This window comes from Typha latifolia, chromosome 13, assembly GCF_019914945.1.
Source record: "Typha latifolia isolate L0001 chromosome 13, TyphaL0001v2, whole genome shotgun sequence".
Taxonomy (NCBI): domain Eukaryota; kingdom Viridiplantae; phylum Streptophyta; class Magnoliopsida; order Poales; family Typhaceae; genus Typha; species Typha latifolia.
The window spans coordinates 252,655-273,092 of NC_133098.1; the positions used below are offsets into that span (position 1 = coordinate 252,655).

General features: G+C 36.5%; 2 protein-coding genes across 3 annotated transcripts; one reads left to right on the forward strand and one right to left on the reverse strand.

The window, feature by feature from the left end:
- The first annotated feature begins 1,453 nt into the window (after positions 1-1,453).
- Positions 1,454-3,843, forward strand: LOC140800317 (large ribosomal subunit protein eL6-like). The gene is made up of 4 exons (XM_073155040.1): positions 1,454-1,802; positions 1,899-2,005; positions 3,211-3,392; positions 3,482-3,843. The coding sequence occupies exons 1-4, from the start codon at positions 1,549-1,551 to the stop codon at positions 3,635-3,637; spliced, it is 699 nt and encodes a 232-aa protein (XP_073011141.1). The 5' UTR covers positions 1,454-1,548; the 3' UTR covers positions 3,638-3,843.
- Positions 3,844-4,564: 721 nt separating this feature from the next.
- LOC140800316 (clustered mitochondria protein) lies at positions 4,565-19,694 on the reverse strand. Of its 2 annotated transcripts, none has more exons than XM_073155038.1 (29): positions 19,560-19,694; positions 18,582-18,829; positions 18,386-18,447; positions 18,027-18,216; positions 17,813-17,941; positions 17,508-17,664; positions 16,574-16,767; positions 16,372-16,473; positions 15,707-15,842; positions 15,487-15,615; positions 14,415-14,808; positions 13,090-13,194; positions 12,300-12,418; positions 11,600-11,708; positions 11,402-11,512; positions 10,824-10,958; positions 10,544-10,714; positions 10,380-10,466; positions 9,704-9,838; positions 9,064-9,216; positions 8,912-8,980; positions 8,376-8,534; positions 8,225-8,281; positions 8,105-8,145; positions 7,593-7,712; positions 7,188-7,497; positions 6,993-7,100; positions 6,115-6,186; positions 4,565-5,395 (listed from the first exon to the last, which is right to left on the reverse strand). In XM_073155038.1, the coding sequence occupies exons 2-29, from the start codon at positions 18,826-18,828 to the stop codon at positions 4,925-4,927; spliced, it is 4,272 nt and encodes a 1,423-aa protein (XP_073011139.1). In that variant the 5' UTR covers position 18,829; positions 19,560-19,694; the 3' UTR covers positions 4,565-4,924. The 2 variants fall into 2 exon arrangements, with proteins under 2 accessions (XP_073011139.1, XP_073011138.1); XM_073155037.1 differs by having other exon boundaries at positions 18,386-18,450; positions 18,582-18,846; positions 19,560-19,692.
- Between the last annotated feature and the right edge of the window lie 744 nt (positions 19,695-20,438).

A 20,438-nucleotide genomic window follows, 5' to 3' on the forward strand; every position in this document is an offset into this window, starting at 1 on the left:
GTTTAGTTTAGCCATCGGTAATTCTCTTCGATTGCCGACGGACAGGTCTTAGCTCTCCTTTGCCGGCGACAGTTTTGCCCGTATCGCTGTCGTGGGTGTCTTATGTATGTTTTTTTTTTGAGGATTTCTTCCGTGCAATCAGATCAATTCTTTATCAATCAATTTGATGAAGATCTAACGGTTAAGATCTTTAAGGATATAATAGGAATGAAAGATATTACCGGTTTAGCAGGTAATTTTTTTTAGATATATAATCTTGCACATTATTTTTTAACAATTATATTATCTTAATATTTTATTAAGTAAAAGACATATATATCATTAACTGAGAGTAATGTATATATATTAAAATAAGGGTATTGATGTCTTTTATAATTAACTTGATGAAATTTTAATTACATTTTATCTTTTTAATTATTTTTTATTATTTACATATATCTCCTATTAGTTTAAGATTGATTTAAATTAAATTTTAATAGATAGAGATAGAGAATTATATTTAAATTAAAGTTTATCTCCAAATAATCAAATTTAAATTATTTAATATTAAATGATATCTCCTATAATTAAAGCATAATTATATTTAAGAGAGAAATCTTAACGGAAGAAAAAAAACGTGTAGAGCGCTTCTTCCGTACTTATCAATCACTTTGATGAAGATCTAATGGTTAAGATCTTCAAGGGTATAACAAGAAAATTGGAAAGTTAGGCACACGTAATTAATCTTCTTAACTGATATACTCTTTTTCTTACGTAATGTGGTTTTGGAACCGGTACCGGGAAACCGGTACCGGGTATGAAAACAGGCTATTATAGCCGTTGGATTAAGATTATAATTTTTAAAGGTGCATTGAAGTATTTGCCTTTTTTTTTTGTTTCATTCTTCGGTCTTTTTTGTTTCTCTTATCTATTTATATTTTTAGGGTTATTATAGGTTAGAGATTTTCTCCAATCTTTCAAAAATTCGTAGAACTGCGTATTTACAGTTACAGCTGTTGGATTGTGACAAAGCCGGTTAACTTAGGTCTTTCATGCATGCATGTGTATCTACTAGGGTTGTACTCCTTATTGTATTTTTCTTAGATATCCTAGGACTTAATATCTTGTTTTTTTTTTTTTATATTGTTATTCTACTTAACAATTATAGCCGTATAGAAGATATGTCAAAGGGTCATTGTTCTTTTCTCTGTTCATTTGTGTATTAGACTGTCTTTGTTAAAGGAACAAATTCTATCAACCGGGAAAAAAAAAAGAAAAAGAAAAACTCTGATAAAAGTCTACTAGCATTGGACCCGACTTTGATTGAAATCAGAACGAGTTCAACTTGTTCCAACCGAATTGGATTTGGGTCCGGTCAGATGTGGATTTAATAGTTCTTTAGGGCCCACGTGGCCACATCCGACGAAGCACGAATCTCATGACGAACGAGCGGAGCTCTCCCACACATTGCCCTATATAAGACCTTCTCTCCTAGGGTTCGCCCTCCTTTATCCCGCCGTTTCGCCGTTTCGCCGTTTCGCCGTTAGCGTGTTGTCGAGCTCGAGAGCAATGGCGGCGAAGAAGGCTAGGGTCAGCAGCCGCAATCCTGATCTGGTTCGAGGAATCGGGAAGTACTCGAGATCCAAGATGTACCACAAGCGCGGCATCTGGGCCATCAAGGCCAAACACGGTGGTGTCTTCCCCCGCCACGAGCCGAAGCCGGGGCCGGTCAAGACGGAGGATAAGCCCCCAAAGTTCTACCCCGCCGACGACGTCAAGAAGCCGCTAGCCAATCGCCGCAATCCCAAGCCCACCAAGCTCAGGTGCCCCTCTTCTCTCTCTCTCTCTCTCCCCTTTTCGTTGGGCTTTATTTATTTATCTATTTTTCGAAAGGATTATGTTTGAATTCGGTTGAGTAGGTCGAGCATTACCCCTGGCACGGTGTTGATTCTTCTTGCGGGGAGGTTTATGGGGAAAAGAGTCGTCTTTTTGAAACAATTGCCTTCGGGATTACTTCTAGTTACCGGTAAGACTTACGACAATTTATACATCAAAAAGACTAGTGGTACTACGTTGCCATCTCTCTGTTTCTTAGCAATCCCGTTTAATTTATTGCATTTCATTTGTATGCTATGTTGCTTGCTTTGTTGGACATAATTTATAATTTTGTCCTGCCTACTTTATTCTTATTATATTCTAATACGGTATTAATATCTACATATATTTTTAAATATGATTTTAGTTATCAGGTTTACAACTTGGATATGCAGCACGTTTGTTGGAATGGATGGTATCCTTTGATGGGAAAATACTATAAGCTAGATCGATGTCAGTTTCTTAAAATTACAGATCATGTTAGAAATTTAGTTTGTACTATCTTAAAGAAAAACTTCTGTTGGGCAGAGGAGCATCTCTCAGCTTTAACTACTTATGTTATCACTTACTATCACAAACATTCTGCAAAGCTGTCTTCTAGGACAGCTAGGGGTATCTTTTCATGCGTCCCATTTATCTACTCTCTTTGCATTTTGGACAATTTATTTCCCAGATTTTTTTTGACGTTAGTAGGTTGATGTACTGTTTTCATGTAATTTCTGAACATTAGCATTTACATTTATTGATTATATCTAATAAGTCAAATCTTACCTGTGATTCAGCTTTCGGACCATTGGTTTTATATAAAACAGTTCTATTGCTTTTAGCAACAATGAATTCTGCGCACTTTGTTTTTAGAAGTAAGTTCAAAAGTATACATTTAAAGATAGTGGTAATACCTGTGAGATCATGTAACATGCTTTGTCTGGCAGAATTCCAATTCCAATTTAGAGAGAATAAAGATGACTGAATTTACTAGTAAGCTATTTAATGTCATAATCCTGTGAATTTCCTTCCATTGGTAATTGCAAGAATTTGGATTGTACTGCCTGCTGTGAATTTCCTTCCATTGGTAATTGCAAGAATTTGGATATTACTGCCTGCTATCTATGCAATATAGCTCATGATTGTTAAGTTCTGAACCTTCACAAATGCAAGGGAAAAGTAGGAAAGGCATTGAGCTGATTAATCTAGTGTTTGGAACACTCTTGTGATAACTTTTCTTAACTTTGTTTTACTTGATAGCTTGTTTTCTGTATCCTACAGGGCTTGTTGAAAATTAGTCTTTTGCTGTGAATATTTATCTGTTTTCATATCTTCTCTTTTGCTTACATTCACACTGATCTCTTGATGCAGGACCTTTCAAAATCAATGGTATCCCTCTACGACGTGTGAATCAGTCTTATGTCATTGGAACCTCTACAAAGATTGATATTTCTGGTGTTGATGTTGAGAAGTTTGATGACAAGTACTTTAGCAAGGAAAAAACGAAGAAGTCAAAGAAAAGCGAGGGTGAATTTTTTGAGACGGAGAAGGAGGTCAGTCTTCTACAGTAAACCTTGATATATATCAATTTCATGTGCCTCTAAACCAATCTAATACTATAATCATGCTGTTGGAAATGTAGGAGACCAAGGCACTTCCACAGGAGAAGAAAGATGACCAGAAAGCAGTGGACACCCAGTTGATCAAAGCTATTGAAGCCGTTCCAGACATGAAAGCTTACTTATCTGCTAGGTTCTCTCTTAGGTCTGGCATGAAACCGCATGAGCTCGTTTTCTAGAATGGGATCGGAACATTTTGGATGACTTAATGCCTGAGTCAAGACTAGGTGCTTGCAATTCTAGTTTTGAGTTTAAGTAGTACAGATATTTCTTTTGATTATCAGTTTTAATCATTAGAATAGCTACACTATCTATTTAGTGGTTTGTTCACTGTAAACCAATTCATTTTACCTGAATTAACAGTTTTTTTGTCGCTTTTGAATTAGTTGTTGATCTGAGAAGCATTTTCATGCTGATGTCTTATGTGATGCTAGTTTCTGAATTGCAATTGATGTTTTGGTACAACCCACTCAAGGAACTATCCTCTTGTTTGTAGTTAATGATGCATCGCAATTTTGATTGACATCCACGGAAGGGCGGAAACTGGCAGATAGTTTTTTTTTTTTTATAAACGACATGATCCTGTTTCATTAGTAAGGTATTACAAAATCACAGCAGTTCACAAGAGGCCAGCAGACATTAGACAAGCATTTTACACCCGGAGTAAAGATAGACAACAAAGTGACAAACTATAAAATATCAATCTTCATACAGAATTACAGGATTTCCTCTCATCACCTCTATGTATAACTCTTACGTTTTGCTTCTTGTTTTCTCTTTCTGAATACCTGCCGAACATAAGAACAAGGTCTTAACGCTAGAAATGATATTCTTTCAATCTTTGGTTTTGTTCTGAAAAGTTTTGTTCTTTAAAAGCCAAACAGACCAACTACAGCAGCAGCAACCCAAATCTTTCACCTCTGCCTACCTTTTCTGATTATCTGCAGATGATTAGCCTATTTCAACTTGGATTAACGTCAAATATTCTGCCCAGCAATCAATACAGTACAAATAATTCTATCCGCTCGATTTAAACTTAGATCACAAACGGAACTTCCGTTAATAACGTTCCAGAAAATACACGACATGAAAGAAACTGTAACCTGTTGAAAAGAAAGTGGAGATCTTTATACTGCACGCCCCATTGTTAACTCTAAAGGGCCAAACAACTTAATTTAATTCAACACCATAGTTTGATCATCCACAAAGTTTTATACGACCATGGTGTCCCTCTCATAGAGAAACCTAACAAAGTTACAGCATCTCTGTTTATAAGCGGATGCAATCCTATAAAATCTAACAAAAACTATCGCTCACCAGTTAGTATCACAAATACTTCCTCCCAGTAAGACGAGAAAAAAATATGCAGCAAGATCCTTTAAAAAATCACCTTCACATCAAAACTGCAGGCTATTGTGCCAAATCGGGTAGAACCCATTATTGTAATTTACCACATTAATGTTTTCTCATGCTGTCACTTTTGGTTTTGATTTTTGCTTCTTGGATTCCAAAGAACCTAGCGAAGCCCCTAGTCCTACAGGTGCCTTATCTTCACATTTCTCGGCTGGCCCATTGGCATCCTTGGCATCAGCTGTAGTACCATTCGGGGTAGGGTCACTGCTCGGTTTGCCCTTTGCTTCGCTAGCTTTATTTCCTGGTGCTTCAGCATTAATAATGTTGGAGTTGATGATATTGAGAAGTTGAGTGAGTGAGGATGGAGAATTGACAGGAGCATTCTGACGTGACAGAAGGCCTCTTGCTGCAGCTTTTCTCCGGACTTCTGCAGCTGCACGAGCAGCTCGTTCATCAACTCCTCTTCCACGAGGAAGACCCTCACCAACCACAGCTGCATTGAGTGATCTGTTGACTGCTGTTGCACTGGCAGTTCCAGACCCTACTGTTGCAGCTTGAAATGCCTGTACTAAGTCAGGATGAGCCTGTCAAAGAAAAGCATTACAATTACATTGCGCCTACCTCCATAGAAAGAACCCCTCAATGAAAATGCTAACAAATTGAGTAAGATTATATCACGATGTCCACGTCAAAGTTACAGCATCTAGCAGAGGTTTTAGGTGAAGCATTTCATTTATGAAAAGTATCTTTAAATGCAAGGTATCAAATGTAACATTTCTCCTTTTGAACAATTAAATTTCAGATTTGTTTGCACAGATCATGTCGATCAAGGTGCCCATCCTTATTACCCAATACATACAAATATTACCTCAGTACAAAAATTATAAGAGAGTTGTTCATATCCACCTTGATAGTGATTGACTGAGAAGCCTCTTTTGATAATACCAAAGTAGGGATTCACAGTGAGGGTATTCAAAACCATGTCATCAACCAATTTGGCTGAGTTTCTGGAGTCATCACTATGCACAGAACTATAATTCTCAACGTCTCTGTTTCCCTAGACATGACATGGTTGCCATTTAAAAAAATGCAAGGTTCTCTAGCATGCTTATGTCACAGGAGCACTGATACCTTGATAGGTAATTTTTCATGAAGTATTTCCTTCAATCTCAAATGAAAAAGAGGTCATTAGAACATACTAGGTGTAGCTAGATTGATCTAAAGCCCTACGTGGAAATTAATCAACTGCACCATATGACAATACATTAAAATTTGTTATAATAAATATAATACTTTAACAAACCTTTAACATATCAATAGCCTTTAGTGCAGAAGTTGAATTGACTGCCTGCCCTTTCTGCTTCTGTGTGTTGACCTGCCTCAGAAAATTAATAATGTTACAACATCAACAGCAAAATGTACATAACAAAATGACAGACTATAACTGTAAAATTGCTATTGATAAGTACCCTTTTAGGCAATTTCTTAAAGGCAACAAATCAGATTGAAAGACTAAAAAGAGAGTACCAGCAATTTCTAAAAGCAAATAAATCATATTGAAGGACTAAAATGAGAGTCCTATTACGCAATTCAATTCAGACAAGAATTAGATCAATAATAGAATATATATATATATATATATATATATATATGAAGGCTAAGATTTGATAGAAAGATAGGAAATTTCTGAAACCACAAATGGAGAACATTTTCCACAAGAACCAAAGCACAAGAATCAAAATGTAGAATTGGTAAGCATTGGGGAAACAGTTGATGCACAAATTGCCAGTAGCACTTGGACATCCCAATCTTGATAATTCATACTGCTCTCGTTTGCTATATTCGTAGTTTCATATTTTCTGATAAAGTCATAAATGATAGCAGAGGAACATGATTTTATCAACAGAAATACAAAAACTGAGCTATTTATAATCCTATCAGTACCTACAAAAGATTCTTGAACTTCTGTTTACTATGTTCAAAGTTTTTCTACATCAACTGCTTGCTAGATACTGTTTATTTTTTCATTATTAGCAGGAATTTCACAAATATTATCTTAATAAATATCTTCATTTGACTACTTATTCACACCCTTGTTGAACAATAGTAATTCCCTCTTTAGAATTTAAGAAACAAACCCCTTTGATTTCTTTTTATTATGCATACTAAACTTGAGCATACCTGCTGCTCACGCATTTTAAACGTCTTTATCCAATTTTCTGAATCTCTTGTTCTTGAATCTTCCTCCCCTAATTGCTTGACCAATATATCGTAAGTCTTCTTTTCGTGCTGATATAAGAAACACAGTCATTAGCATATTGAACTTGTCTCGTTCACATAGTATAATGATAACACTTTCTCTAAGTTTATCCTTGCCTGAATGGAAAGTTTGTAGGCACCCATACAGTTGAATGCAATGGCAAGAGCATGATAGCAAACTGCAGTTTGAATATGTTCCGCTCCAAGAAGTCGCTCATTTGTTTTAAGTGCTTCTTGCAGATATCTAAGTGCTGTGTTCATATTGCCAACATCCTGGTACATCATAGCTATATTTATGAAAGTTGCTGCAACATCAGGATGATCAGGTCCTGATGACAAACTTAGCAAGAGCAACGTCCGAGACATGTGACGCAGAGCAAGTTCAGTTTGATTGAGGGCATGATAGAACAAGGCCATATTACCATAACTGGATGAAAATAAATAGCAATTTTGTCAAAATGGGATCGGAATATATGGATTGTTAAGAAATGAGTTGCATAAGAAAAGACAGCAGATTGATGCCTGTGAGCAGTATCAGGGTGATCTAAACCAAGACATCGCTCATTTATGATAAGTTCTTTGTGTTGTTGCACAATTGCTCCTGCCATGTCACCAGCATGATATAGAACCGTAGCAAGATATCTGAGACAAGGAACAACAATGAGAAACATCAACTTAAAGAAACCAGCACAAGCAAAATTCCCATCTACAGATGTAGAGCACTTAGAGAAGAAAATGAACTAAATCAGTCATGTCTCAGAAAAGTTCAATCAGTACAGATTGCTACATCCTTCGTTATGTTATATTTCTTACAAATCTACTTATATTAATTTAATTGCTTTGCCATGTTAATATAACCACAGTTTTTTCATCGAAACAGATTTACTACAACATGGACATTCCATATTTACATACTTGTACGAAGTCAAATCACATACATAATGTATACAGACGATATCTTACTACCTATATATGACGACTTGTTCATAAGGTAATATTTTCTCAAATGGATGCAAATAAGATTAATGACATACCGACAACAGTTAGCAACATCCCTGTGCATAGGACCTGTAATCTGCAGTCCATAGACGACCAAGAAAATGTAAGAAAATTCAGATGATGTCCCACTGGGAGATGGATTTAGTATAGCTTACTTGTTGAAGCAGTGAAAATGCTTCAGAAAACAATGTGTAGGCTTCATTTAGCACTCCCTGGAATAGAAGCATTAAAAAATATTATTGAACCAAATCTGTCAAATTAATTTGGCACAAAAAATTGACCAGCAAATTCTATCATTTAGATGACCTCAGCAAGTCGAGCTTTCCCAGCTTCCATAAGACTCCTTGCTTCTGAACATACTGGAACAGAGTGCTTCACAACTGGTTGAAGGTTCAAAATATCTGAAGCTTGAAAAGGTGCTGCCACATCAAGATCGTACTTCCTTGCAGCAACTGATGCTCCTATCTGCGAGGCATACAGTATGCACGATACAAAGTTTCAGATATAAAATTTGGAAATGTCACCATGAAGTACAAGAAGCTCTAGTAAAATAGACAACATAGAACACACTATGTAAGAGCACCCCAATCCACAAGGCTTTCGCAGATGTGGGGTCTGGGAAGAGATACATGAATATACATGTATCGTCAATTCACAGAACTTGAAAATAGTACTTAAGAAAAAACATAGTACAGTTATGCCCAAAATAGGCATAAAAATTATATTAAAGTAAAACAGCACCACACAATCGTTTGTGTCAGAAAATGATAAATTTGAGGAGTCCTCTATAATCAAACATATGTATAACAATGAATTTCAGTCGCAGAAAATATCAAATTTACCTTTTGGCACAGATTACGGATTACTGCAACCTTCTTTACCCGCAGCCTTGCATCATCTGGTACTTCAAACTAAATTCAAGAAACCAATGGAACAAAGAATGTTCAGATAGATATAAAGATTTTGAGAAAAGCAGCAACATGATGTTCAATACCTGATATTTAGATCTTGCAAATTCCTGAATGTTAGACCAAACTCCATTTGAGGTTAAATGGATATGTGTCGAGAGCCCTTTCCTTGCAGACGCACCATGGCTCCACCTCATTTGCCCCTTCTGAGATTTATGAATCTGAAAATTTTCTTGCCCCTAAAAAATGACGCATGTGAAAAGGTTATTGAAGCATCAGAAAAACTCCTACTTAAGAAATAGATATAGCTTACTACATTAATAACCGAATTTGGAAAGTTTAGGATCACAGCAGTACATCGTGTCTACTGACATAAGAGACACAATACAAAATGACAACATCATTCTGGTTTCCTCCAGCTAAGGCCAGAAGCACTGCAGAGATTTTTTTTTTCTCTTGTTTCTATTGTAAGTGGTGTCGCTCCAAGGCACAAGTTCTACCTGATTTTCTTGTTTAGGAAGATGAGGAACGAAAAACAAAGAAACAAGCAGATACAAGTTCAACCTGATTTTCTTATTTAAAACAAGGAAAGAAAAACAGAGAACAAGCAGATGAAATCATGAAACACAGATTCATTACACATGCTTGCATATAAATATTGGAGATAAATACAAAAATAGAAAAAAGATGCCCTCTAACAGGGAACAAGGAAAAAAGACACATTACCTTCTTCAGACCTTTTGACTGCGCACCGTTAGCACCACCTTTTGTGCCAACAGGTAATATGTTCCCCACAAAACAATTTAAGAAATGAGCAATGGCTGGTCCAACATCATGATCCAGGCTTTCCCTTAGTATATCCTGACAAGGAAGGAGAAATTTACGGTCATTCTGATTGTGTGCAGGTAGGTTAGTCACAAATTTGATTAATAGAGTAACTTGTTATGTGTAGACATAAATATACAAGAAACAAGCCCTTCAAAAGTTCAATTTCATTTTTAAAGTGTTCGTAAATTATATATGATGCTTGACTACAGTAGCATACACAAATTATCATGGACTAAAGATCACTCTGGTAGCAAAATTTGACTACTGTTAACAGGGAATTCATGTAACCAAATTGATATTGCTTTGAAGTTGCAATTGCTTTGCCACTCTGATAGAGTACTGGCATAATACACCTTTATGGTTATATCTAATGACTAATACAAATAGTCAAATACATCAAAGTTACAACTGGTGGCAGATATTCTCTCATTCTGAGGACTTTGTAACCAAAATTGAATGGAATGGAAAATCTAGTATAATGGCTATGGTTCATATATAAGTATATAACAGAGGATAAAAAGATTTTGAATATTGGATAGGATTGTGTACTAAGTGATATGCTAGTAAGAGTCACCTTTATGATATGTTTTGCGGACCTAATAACAATCTCGGTAGAACATAAGTCCCACAGATGTGGTAAATGTTTGACCATGTCAGCAACCTGAGAAAAGGAATGAGAGTTAGAATAAGCTGCCGAACATGTAGAAAAGATCTAAAATAAGCACAGAAAAGGCTTACTTTTCCAAGATACCGAACATTGATCCCATGACCATGGAGAGCATCAGTTAATGTTTGGCCATCCATGGGTGAGACCTCAAGAGAGCAGAGATCTTGAGCAAACTTTGGGAGAACCACATCTAAGAGATATAAGCCAGCCTTCCTCACAAGTGCTTCATCTGAAGCAATCTCCTAAGAATGGAGAGCAGAGGAAAATTAGATTAGGGAAACTGATGATGATAATGTTGCAACTGATTGTCACAAATAAAGCATATATAACATCCCAAACTACACAGTTTACCTCTTGACTGCCTGCCAACTTGAACTCTGTGAAGACATTTGGGTTGAAAAGAATCTCTGTACATGAGCTATCATGTCTATCAGTTGTGGGGGTACAGTTTTCACCAGCTTTTGCAAGCACTTCTACAGCAGCATCCTGTAATTACATGGAGAATTATCGACTAAAACAAACATCCTTATGCACAAGATACATGATATATTTTCACATCATTGTCAATAGTGAGGTACCTTGGCATTGCAGAACAAGAAATTGCAGTTTGGAGGTTACACATGATACTTTCTTGACTTTCCTATTAACATATTCTAGTTAACCTAGAACAGGCCAAAAGTTGCTGCATGCAACATGATGGGGACGACAGAACTCCATCAACATTGGAAATTGATCCTCCATTTATAACTATAATCCTAAAGTGGAAGTTCAAAAAACTATCAACTGAAAATTTTGTGAAAGTTCTAACTTCTCTAGCCACTGGTTGTGCATTGGATTCATATATTTCTAATCCCAATTTAATGGAGAGCAAGAGAGCAAGTGCTTAACTAAAATCATAACTCAGCATAACAGGGAAAACACAGAACTACCTTACTGTCAGAATTCACCGTCACATCAGCAGTAGTGACACTCTGAGAATCAGAATGCTTGAGCGCCTCTCCTGCAATTTTAGGCATAGTGGATTTTGCTGCAGCTTCAACCTATCTCAAGATGTAAGAATAAAAAATCAGGATGGGTTCATACAATCGTGTTTCTCACAATAATTTTCAGTGGTTGCACAGGATCACCTCAGAAAATGAAGCAATGAGTTCAGGCCTCAATGTACAAAATCTGTGTTGTGGCCCAATAAAATTTGCATCACGAGGAGTCACTCTCATCAAATCCAAAAGATAATGCCTACAAGCGCAGCAGAAACCTCAAAAAGGGGGGACAACAAGAAGAGATAAACAAATAAAATATGTAATGCTAAATAACCTATTAAGCAACAAGGCTTAGTTCTTACAAGAAAAGGCACATCAAATATGAATTACAGACACATGATGAGTTGTGCTGAGCTAGCCAACATTTTGCTAAAAAGTTCTATTGTTTTCTTCTTTTTTCACAAAACATCTTACCAACAAGGTCAATTTTTGAGTGGTGCTCCAACTGGATACTGTTTCTTTAGGAGAGAACATTCCCCCCTTTTTCTGTCAAGTTTAGTAATAATCAAGTTGATCCCATAACAGAAGGTAACGGAACGTATGATCTTCTTACAAAATATCTATTCCAAAGGGGGTAGTTTAAGTTACTGAAGTTTTCCAAGATGGCTGATCAAATATCAGAAGGTAATGGTCACATAATGTAAGTGACCTAAACCGTTGAAGTTTTCTAAGCAATGTAGAAATCAAGATATAATAATCCCATAAGGATTGTCAATAGCAGGATTAAATATTCTGACATTACCTAATAAGATGAAAAGTAAATTTAAAAAGGACAATAAAGAGTCACCTGTCATCACTTCCAACAATTCCTTTACATTCCACTGGAGCAGCTAAGTTGATAGCATTGTCAGAACCATCCAAAACAGCATGTTCTTTCAGATGTAGTCGCTTTGCAGCCTCTACAACCTACACACTAAAAATTGCAAATAAAAGAAGCTGCCCACAGTGATGACTATTGAAAACAGAGGCAACATTGATATTAGCCAAATAACAAGAAATAAAATTTTCAAACGAACATGAGTGATCCCACTACCAACATATGTGTACAAATTCACACACACGTTAACAAAGATTCAATTGGTATATTGTAACATACATTTCAATAGTCACTCAGATACATCTCATAATTTGGTGTATCTTTAAAACTGAGATCTCCTGCCAAAGTGGTCTTTTTGAAGGGCAGATGCACATAGCCACTACCATTATCATAGATTGTTTCCATGAATTGAATGACAAAACTTTATAGACAAACCAAGTAATACCCTTTGAAGCCAACCTTTGGGCATCCAATCTGAGTGAATATGAGAGACTTCATAACAAACTTGGACTAACTCATTCCTGACTAACCTCATAATGTATCAAAGATTGCTACAAATAACAATTAACAGTTAATATAAGGCAATGACTGGTAAAGACATCATCGTCTGCAGATTACTTCCACTGTAGTTCCTCAATTTATTGATGTCAAGATTTCCAAAGTTATGCTTTAAACCAATAAACTGCTCAAAATCTTGCAATGCTATCCACGAAATGCAAAAATATGTATAGAATTTATAAAGGTATAGTTAGCAACTCGCCTTTGAATGAAATGATTCGTTCCAAGAAATTTTCTTGCCATTATCAACAGAACCATATAGAAGCGAATCAGATTTATCTCCTTGAAGGATACCAGGAATAATGCTCTGCAAATAGAAAATAAATAAGCAACCTAACCATGGAAGAAACTGATACCAGCCACGAAGTAAACAGGGATACAGTAATAAGTTGTCAAACAACATAAGCGCAATGGAGACAGGTAATAAACACGAAAAAGCTAATTTAGTTGCATGCTAAGAAAAACTATTAGATATCGTAGATATGCAAAGAGAGAAAAGATAAAGAATTGTAAATGCTTCAAGAAGTAGTTCAGTTTTATATGCTTAAGAAAAGAGTTGGCTTGAAATGCTTCCAGAAGTAGTTAAATTTTCAATGCTCAAGGTAAAAGGAACAAGACCCGTTCGGAAGATGGACATAGAGTAATTGAAGCAACACCTTGTTCAAAGGACACCGTCATCCATTGACCACACCATATGCTAGGATATTGCCTAGACAAGGCAAAGTTAGGAGGTAAAAAGCAGGATGTTTCATCCTATAGGAGGTTATTGAACAGGCACATATTTGTGCATTGCCTACAGAAAATCAAACAATAGCGACCAATCAGAGAGATAAACAGCCACAACCAATGCTCAGGCTTACAGTTACTGGTTGGAAAGATTGTTTTAACCAACACTGCCAGGATTGAAGATCCATGTGGCAAATCTTTTATTCATGTTAAGTAAACATAAAGCACACTCATCTGAATGTATATATTTACACAGGGACATAAATACACAAGAAAAGAAAAAAAAAGAATTGACTCAGAAAGCTTTTAAAAGTGTTGAGACCTTAAAGCTCTCAAGTCAAAATCAGTTAATAGATATATATGTTAATTATAATAATCCAAAACCTTACAAAGATGTTTCCAATCCAAGAAAATTTTACAAACTGTAAACCATGAAGAACTATATTATTGCTCAAAAATCCCCATGTCCACAATCATGATGAGTACATGTAAGAAGTCGGTTTGGTTTACAACTCAAATCACACAAGAGGGTTGCCTTTTTTGTCTTACATATGCTTTTATTTTGACCTAAGAGAAAGATGCATTACTCTTAAAATTCTCATAGTATGCAACTGTGTATAATGTGTCTTTTCTTCTTGAAAATATTATAATAGGAGATTGAAGGAAAGTGAAAGGAACATTATGTTGCTGACTTAATAACTAAGGATATGGACATAATATCCTAAGATTAATCAGCCAAAAATCAAAACTTCATTTAAAAATTTTAATGCAATGCATTGAAGATAGGTATAAAATAAGCACCTGGGCTACAACTCTATAACCTCTGTAATCAATTATAGCCATGGCAAGATTATATAGCCCAGATACATCAGCTTCTTGGTAAGCTTTGGTTCCTTTCAAGTCATTATTTGCAGAAGCATAAGTTGCCTGCTCACTATCAGTGATCTGTGCCTCAGCAGATGCATCAGAAGTAACATCTGAAACACCCTGACATTGGCCAGCATTTGGACTTGCAGATGTACATTGACTGAAATTTCCACAGGTCCCTTCTGAGACTGTCTTTGCCAACGAATCAGATGAGGTTCTGTTCTCGCAGTTCTCAGTTTCATGGTGAGAGTTCATTTCCTGATTCTCGGTTATCTGACTTAAGTCAGAATCCACAGCAAAACTAAAGAAGATATTGTTGTGGACATACCTGAAAGAAGAGATGAAGTAAACAATGGTCTCCTTAAAGCATGTGAAAGGGTCACTAGCACATAAGGTTTTGACAAGAATAACATGTAAAGCAAAAGAAAGAAATTCATAGTAACTTCAATAGTCTACAATATTGTATGAAGAGCATCAGTCGTCACTGCATTTCCAAACTGTGTATTGAGTATCCCAAGATGCTTACAGCTTAGTCCGAAAATATATGCACAATAAAGATCAAGTCACACAATACAAAAGGTATGTTAACCAAATTAACCCTCTGAATTAAAGCATGTGCAACTCAGAAGTCAGAACATGAGGTTTGGATTCTATATGCAGCACATACTTTAATATACCAATAAAGCTACTGTGCATACGAACTTTGAACCATAAGGCCTTCAGACTCAGTTTTTTGGGGCTACTGGTTAGTATATGATTCACATTATATATTAAACGATATAAGCCCGCACAAGGACAAACAAGAAAATATCAGAAAGCACTATTAAGCTTCTCTTGCTAAAGTTCTACCATAGTTTCATCTGCGCATTTTGGTGCCAAAACTTCTCAAGCAAATTAAATAATTTTGATAAGAAATTGCATAATGAGATTATTATAAGAAAATGAATCACAAATCTAGTATGGAGATCAAATCATTATGCAAATGAACTTTTCTGGACTCACTCACATATGAAAACATTCTGGATCAGTTGGATTGATAGGTGGTATACATCTGCTGATAACTCCAATTGCTCCTTTCACTGCTGCATCAACAAAATCGCATGACACTTTATAGAGAGCCCTGCCACGCAATATCCTACAATTGATTGATACATTTCATTAGATCCAAAAACAAGATACATTTATCACAATTAAAGGTGCAAAATAAAATATGAGCAATAATATACCTCTCCTGAAGGGTAGTATGAGGAAACTCACGGCAGGACTGCAATTCCTCATTCCAGTCTCTCTGCATGCCAATCAGCTCACTTCCATAAGAAAGTGCAAGGGCATCTTCTGCTCTAGCTGCATCCCTTTTATGATCTATTAGAAATCAGCAGTTTGTGTAAGCATTTAATTTCCTTTGAGAGAAACTACGAAAGCATAGAATATGAATTCTGAAATGACCTTTTGTCACAATATAGCAAATACTAATTTGAAATGGATGAAACAATAAAAAAAGGGAGTCTTTGAAAGCATGAGAAGCATAAGCCCACAAGGCATCAACATAGTATAGTAATGATGCAAGGATCGAATATTATGATAGCTTATGCTTAACTCAATGAAAACTCAATGACAGAAATATCCTTGTCCATCTATAACATGTACTGATAGCAGGTCAAGTTTACTATGTATATATCAGGGAATGCAACTTCCCTATCGGGCAAAATATATGGACAGAAACATAGTTGATTCATATAGAACTAAAACAACCTCAACATGATGTAGTCAAAAGCTAACAATGAGTACATGAAAATTAAAATGCAGCTTTCAGCAAGAAAAACTAAGTTTGAACTTTGAAGGAAGCAGATATATACGCATGGCAAGTACATTGGTAAATTATCATTTCTACCTGGAATGGGGTAGGTTTCCAACCAAGAATTTGGTGGCAGCAAGGATTGAACATTTTCGAAAGGGTGTGCAGCAGACTTGCGATCCAAAATTTCCCGAAAACCTTCAAAATGTTATCCAACTGTTAACAAATACAATGATAAAGTATCATATTTATGCTCCTAATTTCTACAGTAGTTAGTATTCCCATAAAGTTGTGCTACCTTTCTTGAACTTGGAGCTGATCTTTTGCAACAAACCGATTAGACTGCTTGCCTCATAAGCAGACTTTGATGGTCTTGGATCAAGTATGCCTTTTGTGCTAGAGTTCACATAAAAACCTTTTGTGGTTCCTGTAATGCAAAACTTATTCCCTTCTAAAGTTGCCACATCAATATAAATTAGGTCTCCAAGTAACCTGAGAAAGAATCAAAAGAAAAAAGATTGTATAACCACTCAACCTAAATAGATATATTTATCAAGATAAAATTGCTAACCTTCAAACTGTGCAAAGGTAAAATTAGCAAAAGACTGACGAAAGAATTTTCAAGCACAAAAATGTTGGTGATGATCCTTTAGAATCTAGATGAGGAGTTATTGAGCAAGTCAGCTAAGGGTGATTATGAATGCCAAACTTTCAGCTGTGCCAAACTGAATACACTTTCAGGTTTCAGGAAATTTTAAAGTGCCTCCATCAAAATGGAGGGCAAAAAGAATCATTTGTATTTACAGTCTAGATGATACTGAGCAAGTGTCCACTCGGTGATAGTAACTATTCATATGAAAGAAGAGTTCACTTGGTGTTGCAGGAGGTGGCACAGACGCAGAAGACCAGGGTGGACAGAGGCGAAAAAACAGTTTTCTAAGATCTTGCGATGAATGTAGTCATGCTTTTCCAAAAACTTGGGGTCAGTTTACTGAAACATATTCTGAGTACTGTGAATACGATAGATTACGTCTTGCATAGAAGAGCTTCCTAATACCTGTTTTATTAAACAATCAAACATAATGTTACCCCTATACAGAGTGTGGAATAGGTTAAAAGTGGCATAAATACAAAACAATAAAGTTGCAGGTACCACATACTATACTAAACATCTAAGTAAAGATCGAGACAAGTTGAAGTTCAAAATAGGAAACTAAATGGAGAGAACCCACCTCCTGTAATTTGGAGGAGGATTGAAAGAAGAAAAAACTATGCTTTCGACACACATGATCTCCTTCGGTGTCGATGTCAGTATATTGTTGAGGCAACAAGTAATATCTGCAACAATACCTAATCCATCAAGCTCTGGAGCTTCTGCTTTCCCAACATCTATAAATTGGAGATCAAAACTACATTAGCCTTGCACAAATGATACTTCCTCTTAGATCTCAAAAAGAAACCGTGGAATATCAAATAAATTTTTGAAAGCGGAGAACATGTGTTCTGGAATAGTTGGACATTCAATGCCGAAGCGAACCTGCAGGTTTCTGTTGGGTAGTCTCTTGCTGCAAAGCTAATGATGTTGACAGTGAGACATTAAGAGTTGAAAGAAGCAATTCCCTGGCACGGCGAACATGAGACCTTATGGATCTCTCATCATATAAAGCTGGAAGTCAAATAGTACAATTACATTGCTGAAAAAAGCTCAACTAGAAAAGGGAGAACAAAGAAGAAAAAAAAGCTTTCCGTACCTGCAACCATCTCCAAAGAGCAACCACCAGTAGTAATGTCAGCAACTTCAGAAATTTCATTGTAATCCTCTAAGTGATGTGCTGAACCATCTTTGGTATGCAAAATCAGATCATAGCAAGTAAAGAAGCAAGTCTCAGGAGCATCAAGAAGGAACTGTCTGACATCCATCACTGAATCTCCTGGACTTAGCTGCGAACCCAAAAGCATAAGAACAGTTGAAAAGTTCTGATGCATAAAGAAATTGATAAAAGAACAATCCAAACGCTAAAGACAAGACTTTGCAGACATGAATCAAGTAGGAATGCTACACGATACAGATTAACCATGAATATCACCATCATTCATGAGACCAGCTAACCTGTAATTCTAGCTTTTCCCCTGATTGTGTCTTCACAGGAATATGATAGAGATGAAGGTCCCCTGCTAAGAAAAATAGCAGAAAAATAGAATAAGCAGGCAGTGTTTGATCATTTGACCATTAGCCACACTATTATTGAGTTCAGTAGGTCATGGATATGAACATATCACACCCAATAAATAAATAGCATGCTCACCTTCAGCTTGTTTTGATGTTGTTGCTGGAGGATTTGTTGCCTCCGCTTTGCCATCAACACATCCATCTTCTATAGGAGACTTACTGCAAGTATCTACAACCATATTGGCTTCACCATTCGGAACTTCAATAGCTCCAGCATTATCACCTGAGGAGACAGACAAATCGGCCGGCTTCGACTCTGGCTTGGGAGTATTTGCATTCAATGCCCTCCCCTTATTCTTCGTTTTATTAGATTTGCCAGCCATCCTTTGACCAAAATTTCACTAAATTAAATCCGAAAAATTCTCAGGAGAATGTCTGCCAGTCACTACCTCATTATCAGTTCTAGCAACAGCAGCATGAAGAAGGAAAATTTATCTAGAAAAGTTAGCACAAATAACATTACATGCAGCACTTCCCTACATATTGTCCATTTCACCTTTCAGTAATATAATTGCAAGGTAGACAATTGGCTAACTAATGTATATATTCTAACTCCCAAAGATCATTCTTTCACATGATAACAGCCCTAAAGTTGAGAAAGAAATAGTAATATCTCATTTCATCTTCAATTAAAGAGGAAGCAATCAAGTCATCTCATTCTCCTACTTCCAAGCAAGTACAACCTCTTTAATCGATCAAAAACACCCAAAACGGCCATAAATAAGCCACTATAACCCAGCTTGCAAAAGAAATAACCTCCTCTTCGAAATAAATGTAAAGAAGAGCTTAGACAGCAACAAGTCCTATCAAACTCCTCATTTCACCGATCAATAAACACTAAAACTGCTTCGAAAACGAAATCACAGCAAATCCAGTAGTCAGATACAGTATAGACTAGCCTTTTTCCGAACTGAACGATCGATTGCGGATGAAACCAAACAAGTTCGGGAGACATGGATAAACGAGCAAATATAGAAGAAGCATCGTATAAGACAAGACTATAATCTAGTACAGTGAGAGAGAGATGATTAGAAGGGAAAGAATAGAATCGAACCTGAGAACAAGGCTGGGGTTTGTCGAGGAAGGAGAAGGAGAGGCGAGAAGGAGATGAAGAGAGGAGAGTAGACGAAGAAGGGGGCGGCGCCTGGTAAGATGATGATGATTGGAGAGAGCCCTTCGCTTAGGAAGGGGTATTATGGAAACTACACGTGAGCTTGCTTTCTCGAAAGATACGTGAAAATAACAATTTAATCTCTAGGGGTAATTTAGTCTTTGTGTCTCTGCTTGGTTAGAGAGAAACAGGGGATTATAAGATGCGGTAACGAGTTAGGGTTTTAGGTGGGGTTTCTGGTAATTAATAAAAGAGTGTAGTTTAGGAACGCTGGAAATGCTTTCTGTTCCTGTTCTGCCACTGATTAGAGATGGGAACCACGGGTCCACGGGATACTTCTTATCCTTTCATTAATACGTGTCGTTCGTACAATTTTCAAAATATAGGGTCTTTTTCGCATATGTATGCCCTCCTCCAAACGCTCTATAGGATAGCTAATTACAAAATTGCCCTTAAGAATTCGATCGTAAAACATAAACATGACGACGCCCTCTGCAGTCTATACCTGAGTAGTTTCCATATTGTCGTAATAGATACAATTTAATTGTTTTCACTGCATTAAAAACTGACAAAACAATAAGTAAATAAAATAAAATAAAATAAAATAAAAAAGTAATGCATCAGCATGTACGTTGTTATAGAAAAAGGCCAGATGGTATTAACGATTTGGATGGTAGTTTCTATTGTGCCAAAAGCCTTAGCTCGATGCGACTCGAGACCAAGCGGGCTGGGCTTGGATCGCTCGACCTTCCCAATGACGTGTGGTCTGGAGAAGGCCCAAATACGTGTGGTCCAAACTCCTCCGGCCCCAAGTTTGGACCA